The sequence below is a fragment of the Dendrobium catenatum genome, unplaced genomic scaffold (assembly GCF_001605985.2).
Source record: "Dendrobium catenatum unplaced genomic scaffold, ASM160598v2 fragScaff_scaffold_670, whole genome shotgun sequence".
Lineage (NCBI taxonomy): Eukaryota > Viridiplantae > Streptophyta > Magnoliopsida > Asparagales > Orchidaceae > Dendrobium > Dendrobium catenatum.
This window is the reverse complement of record NW_021319132.1, coordinates 67,975-74,630: the sequence shown is the minus strand read 5'-3', so window position 1 is coordinate 74,630 and position 6,656 is coordinate 67,975. Positions and strand designations below refer to the sequence as shown.

The 6,656-nt window shown below is 43.4% G+C and overlaps 1 protein-coding gene across 1 annotated transcript; it reads left to right on the top strand.

Moving 5' to 3' along the window:
* The first annotated feature begins 5,487 nt into the window (after nucleotides 1-5,487).
* LOC110112751 lies at nucleotides 5,488-6,616 on the top strand. The gene is made up of 2 exons (XM_020845064.2): nucleotides 5,488-6,240; nucleotides 6,332-6,616. Exons 1-2 carry the CDS (start codon nucleotides 5,488-5,490, stop codon nucleotides 6,614-6,616), a joined length of 1,038 nt encoding a protein of 345 aa, XP_020700723.1.
* The last annotated feature ends 40 nt before the right edge of the window (nucleotides 6,617-6,656 follow it).

The following is a 6,656-nucleotide window of genomic DNA, read 5'->3' as shown; positions in this document are numbered from 1 at the left end:
ATTGACTCTGAATCAATCGTGCTAAGAAGGGGGCAAGTTTATGAAAGAACTTAGTCAATTGGTACCTATTACAGAGTTTTCAGGGAAAAGGAGGAAGTAAATGACAGATGTTACTAATGGTGGAGAGGATTCCCCTATTTGTTCTAGCGGTAGGGATGCTTCCGCTTTTGTTTTTTAATGTCTTCAGTCTTGATCTGGAACTGCAGGGGCGCCCGGAAGAAGCAGACGGGGCATTTCCTGCGTAGTCTCGTTGGTACCAATGATGTTTGTTTTGTTGGATTAGTTGAAACTATGGTGATGGATATGAGTAGGATGGAGGTAGATCGACTGATTGGCAGTGAATGGGAATTTTTTCATTTCCCTGCAAATGGTAGATCTGGAGGCTTGATTGCTTTATGGAAAAGAGATGTTTCAAAGTTTTAAGTTCTTGCCAATATGGAACAGGTTCTTATTGGGAGTCTTTTTTTTCCTAATATGCAAAGGTGGATTATTGCTGTTGTTTATGATAGTAAAGGTTATCATAGCCGACGGTTGCTTTGGAATACTATTAGCCCTTTGATTAGCTTGGATCTCCCGGTGATTGTGGGGGGAGATTTTAATTGTTGTTTGAATCAAAGTGAGAAGAAGGGTGGAAGGAGATATAATTTCTCGGTGGGGGCTCAAGAGATGTCCGAGTTCATGGTGGATAATGATTTACATGATTTGGGGTTCTTGGGTCCCAAATATACCTGGCCGAATAATAAGTCTGGGCATAGTAAGATTTGGGTGAGGCTTGATAGAATTCTGATGAATTCTGAAGGATTAAGACGAGCACCTTTAGCCATGGTTAAACATCTGGTTCAGTTGACCTCTGACCACTGCCCGTTGCTATTGAAATTGTTTGCTGAAATCCCGAGACCTGGAAACAGATGGATACGGTTTGAAGACATTTGGATGACTTACCCTGTCACTTGGAGGTTGGTTTGGAAGAACTGGACCAAGGAGGATTATGGAATTCCTGATGAGATGGTGAATCGCAAGTGTAGCAGAACTCTGAAGGCGTTGATCTTTTGGAGTCATAATCATTTTAAGGAGCTCAGTGAGCTGATAATATCCCTAGAAAGCCGTATTGAAGAACTTCAATTGGTGGACTGTTCTCCTGATGGTTTGAATGAGGAACAGGAACAAGAGCTGAGAATGAAGGCTGTTGAATTGAACACTACTTTAGCTCGGCTTGCTACCTGGTGGAAGCAAAGAGCAAAGGCCAGGTGGATTGATGAAGGAGATACGAACTCGCATTTCTTCCACTCTTTTGCGTCTGCACGTAGGTGAGGGAATCGTATTATTGAAGTCATGACGCCTAATGGAGGAGGATTGTTGATCTGAATTTGGTCCAAGAGGAATTCTGGAATTTTTTCATGTTGAAGTGGAAAGATAGGAAGGTTTCTTTGGCTAATTGGCCTGAATTCTATAATGAGGACATTATCCCTGTGCAATTCAGTGAAATTCTGGAGGCTAAAATTTCAGAGACTTTGATCCGGCAAGCTATTTTTAGCATGGGCAATAACAGAGCTCCGGGGATTGATGGCATAACCTCCTCATTTTTGAAATTCTATTGGGAGATTATTAAGAAAGATGTTAATAGTGCTATTATGCATTTTTTTGCTACTAACTTGATGTGCCAAAGCTGGAAGGAAACCTTGGTGGTGTTGATTCCTAAAATGGAGATAGCAAATATTCCATCCAAGTTTAGGCCTATATGTTTATGTCAATCCTTTTATAAGATTGTTGCCAAGGTGCTGATTAACCGCATGAAACCGGTGTTGAGTACTATTATCAGTGAGGAGCAGGGGGCATTTGTACCGGGACGATCAATATCTAATCATGGACTCATGGCATAGGAGATGATGAATATGTTTAAGCATTCTACTCAGAAGTCTGGGCTAATGGCTTTGAAGATTGATATGGAGCAGGCATACGATTGTATGTCTTGGGAGACGCTGCAGAAAGTTATGACCTTAATGGGGTTCAGGGAGGGGTTTATCACTTGGATTATGCAGTGTATTATTGAGTCAAAGTTTACTTTGTTGATGAATGGCAACAAGACACGTAGGATTGATGCTAGAAGTGGACTGCGACAAAGATGTCCACTGTCGCCTTATTTGTTTATTCTTTGTTCTGAGCTTCTTTCCAAATCTTTTAAGCAGCGTGGAGCACAGCTTGGAATCCAAATGAGTAGGAATACAGTAAGCATTTCTCACTTACTGTATAATGATGATATTCTTGTGTTTGCAGAAGCTAGCAGGTGCAATGCCCGTCGAATTATGGAGTTGTTGGGGGATTACTGCTGCTGGATGAGTCAGAAGATTAATTGTGGAAAGTTTGCTATTCCGTTTAACAAAAAATGCCCAAGCTGGAGGAAGAGGATGATTGCAAAAGTTATGGTGTATAAAAAGGTTGACTCTTTGGAATATCTTGGTCTCCCTCTTGTTATGAAGAGGATGACTGTGGCTGATTTCTCCAAAGTAATGAAAATTGCTTTTGAGAAGATCAATCTTTGGGGTAGAAAACATCTTTCATTTGCTGGCAGGGCTCTCTTGATCAAAACTTCTCTGTTATCTGTTCCAATGTATGTTATGACTCATACTTTTGTTCCTAATGCTATTTTGATGGCCATTGAACGTATGGGGAGGCGGTTTTTATGGCAGAAAGATGCTAACAGTCGTGGAATGCATTATGTGGGATGGAAGGATCCGTGTCAGCCGACAGATCTTGGGGGCCTTGGCTTTCACTGTCTTACCTGTTGGAAGGGGGCTCTTCGTGCACGGGTGGTGTGGGACCTGCTCCAGAATGAGGATTCTTTAATTTACAAGTTGTTGATGGCTAAGTATGGCATGAACTTATGGGACGTTATGCAGGGTAGTAACATATCTATCACTTGGAAGGTGATCCAAGATGGTGCTAAGGCGTTGCGACTGTTCCTCAGGTGGAATATTGTGAATGGTAATCAAATTGATGTATTGTATGATGTGTGGATTTTGAATCGTAATATTGCTAAATGGCCTACGTTTGTCAATATTGAAGAGGTGGAAAACATGAAGGTATGCAATTTGTTGACTAATTCTCTCCAGTGGAATGAAGAGATGGTTAAAAAATGTTTTGGAGAGGTAATGGATGATCGTATTCTGGCCATTAATATATCCACTATGAGCTTGGAGGATAAACCCGAGCTTATTCATTCCAGGCTGAGCATGACTGTTGCGGCTATGGCTTATAAGGCTTGTGATGAGAAGGGAAATTATGAATTCAGTTGGTTGAAACAGTTGAAACTTCACCCCCGTGGACATTTCTTTTGGTGGAGATTGTTGAGGGATGCCATTCCAACCACCCATTGGTTGCATAGAAGAACTTTAGCCGATACGTCCTGTTGCCTGTGGGGCTGTAATGAGCAAGAGAATTTAGATCACTGTTCGTCTCGGTGTACTAAATTGAAGCAGGTGTTTGAAATTTTTCGTAAATGGGGGATTATTTTGCCTGCTGTAAACTCTCTTGGGGATTTAAAGATTGAACTGATGAAGTATGCTGATAAGAATCCTTGCATGGGAAGAATTTACTGCTATACTGTTTATCAGGTTTGGAAAGCTCGGAATGATATGAAGCATCATAAAATGTGTAGATCTCATTCTGTGATTGCTGCTGCGGTGCTCTCATTATTTCCAAAACCGTTTAAATGCACAATGCTGGAGCAATGGGGTACTAATCAACCCATTCGGTTGCCGTCTCATAAACTTTGGTGCCCTCCCCCTCCAGGTTGGATTAAATTTAACTTTGATGCAGCGTTGCTTCCTTCTAATCAAGTTGGCCTGGGTATGATAGCTCAGTATCATGATGGAAAGTTGATTGTTGCTACTGGGAGAAATATCGAGCACTGGGATAGCTTACTGTCAGAAATGTTGGCAGCAATGGCAATCCGTGAGGTTATTCAGGACTGGATGTATGAGCTGGACGGAATCATCATAGAAGGGGATTGTATTAATGCAATCCAATGGCTATAGAGACTGAATGACCATCAAAATGTGATCCATCGTCGAGTGGAGGGACCGGATACAGCATTCTTCTTGGAGTTAAACAGGTGCTCTTCAATATACACCTCAGAATAGCAATCGTGTGGGTGACCTTTGTGCCCACCTTGCTCTAGTTAATAATTTTACTTTCTTTGATGTGAATAATAGTGAATTCCCCTCAACATTGTTAGCTTTGTTGAGGGAGGAGAGTGATAGGGTATAGTTGCTTTTGATAGTTACTTGTAATAGTTTTCTTTCATTTTAATGCAAAATGCAGGTATTCAGCTATTGCTTCTCTCTCTCTCTATTCCTCTTTTGCTTCTCTATCTCTCTCTCTCTTGCTCTCTCTTTCCATTCCTCTCTCTCTCCCTCTCTCTCTCTCTCACTCTCTCTCTCTCCCTCCCCATCTCTCTCTATCTATCTCCATCCCTCCCTCCCTCTCTTTCCATATTCCTCTCTCTCTCTCTCGCTCTCTCTTTCTCTCTATCTATCCATTCCTCTATTTTTCTCTCTCTCACTCTCTCTCCATCTCTCTCTCTCTCTCACCACTTTCTTTCTCTTGAGCTCTTTCTTTCCATTCCTTTATTACCTCTCTCTCGCTCTATCTCTCCATTCCTCTATTTTTTCTCTCTCTCTCACTCTCTCTCCATTTCTCTCTCTCTCTCTCTCTCTTTCTCTCTCTCTCTCTCTCTCTCTCTCTCTCTCTCTTGGGGGTGGTGGTGACGGAACGAATGGCGGTGAAGAGCGACGATGATCGGGAGTGGGATCTGGTGGTTCTAAGAAGCAAGGCGATCGATCGGGAGCTGGATCTCCCAGCAAACCCATGATGGCTAAGACGAGAGGGAAAGCTCGGGAAGCTGCAAAATCTGGATCGGAGGGATCAGTGGAGGGTCGATGGGAAGTGAATCCGAGAAATATGGATCCAAAGGGGATTCTACAGATCGGGAAGAATGGATCGGACCGGAGAAAATTTGATGGAGCTAGGAAGGAGGTTCCTCCTCTGAGGGAGACGATGGAGCTGGAATCGAATTCGGGTGTGAGTTTGAAGCTCAACCCGATGTTTATTGCGTCGGCCTCTTCTATGGAAGATGAAGACACAGCTCTAATCAAGGATAGCGGTGAAGCAATGGAAGAAACATTTGACGTGAATGCTGCAGTGCCGGGACGGAAATGTCATATGGAGGTGAGCGTGGATGTTGTTGATTGGAGTAATAAGATGATGAATGATGCTTCTGTGGAGGAAGGAATGGAGGTGACGGAAATGGAGGTATCTGTAAAAGATGTTGCAGGTGTGATCGGAGAAGGGAGGTTCCTCCTCTGGTTTGAGCAAGCCAATTGGAAGCACGTCTGATGCTTTTGGGAATGCTGATGTTGGACAATCAAATGTAAACTGAGGGAGAACCTTGGGAAGGGGGTGACCCTGAGAGTTTCATTTGCGGTTAGTATGGGGAATCCGTGGAAGAAGCCGAATCATGTCCCGATCCTGCATCTGGAAGACTTCAATACTATTTCAGGAGACGGGATTTCCATTGATTTGAATTTGGACAGAGTCAGAGCTAATATGGAAATGCTTGATCGAGCAGTGGTGGGGAAGATTTTGGGTAGAAGAGCTTCATTCTTCTTGTTGAAATCTGAGATCCAAAGACAATGGGGAAGGTTTGGAGAGTTTCAGCTCACCTCTTTGGGTGAGGATTGTTTTATATGTATTTTTACTTCTGTGGAAGCTAGAAATGAGGTGCTAAGGGGCGTCCCCTGGTTTATTGGTGGTAATTTAGTGGGACTGGATAGGTGGACACCCAATTTCTCCCCTACTTCTATGGAGGGATTGTCGTCTCCGGTTTGGATACGACTACCTAATCTCCCATTACAATACTGGGATGAATGCAACATTGCTCGGATCGCCACGAAGATCGGTACTCCTTTATGGATTGATGCTTTGACAGCTAATTGGGGAATAAGGGAGTATGCACGGGTTTGTGTGCGGATGAACTTGGCGAATAAACTCCAGGCAGGAGTGTGGGTCAATGGATGGAATGGGAGGTTTTACCAGAAGGTGGAATACAAAGGCATTGGCATTATGTGCTTCGGCTGTGGTAAAATTGGCCATCGGAGAGATCATTGTCCTTTGAAGGATGGTGGTCAAGGGGATGCTGGTTCAAGGAAAGCAGAAGAGCAATTGAAACAGAGTGAGCCGATGGTGAAGAACTCTGAGCAGTCCTCAGGAAGGATCGAGTGAGTTGAGAAGGTGCAAACCAGGACAGTTACTCATCCTGTGATCAAAGTTGAAGGAGGTGGTCATAGCAAGGTGGGGAGACAGCAGAATTGTGGAAGGAGGGAAGGATGTTAAGCAGGGAGCTATTGCCGGAACTTCCACTGGGAAGGAATGTGATCAGGAGAATGATGAGGAGGTGGGACCGTGGATTCAGGTTCCCCCTCGACGAAGAAGGAGTACACGACCTACTGGGAGGAATTTTGTTGGTAACAACAATAGACAACTGCAAAGTAATCCCAAACAAGTTGATTTGAGGAACATTGAAGCTCCTCAGAGAACATTGAGACCTACTCATAAGTAGAGTAGAATGGGTTTTAAGAAACCTCTACCTTTCACGGCAG

Coding starts and splice junctions, on each gene's coding strand:
- LOC110112751 (XM_020845064.2), top strand. CDS start 5,488: ATGGGGAATCCGTGGAAGAAGCCGAATCATGTCCCGATCCTGCATCTG. Junction 6,241..6,331: donor TGAAACAGAGTGAGCCGATG/GTGAAGAACTCT, acceptor TCAAAGTTGAAG/GAGGTGGTCATAGCAAGGTG.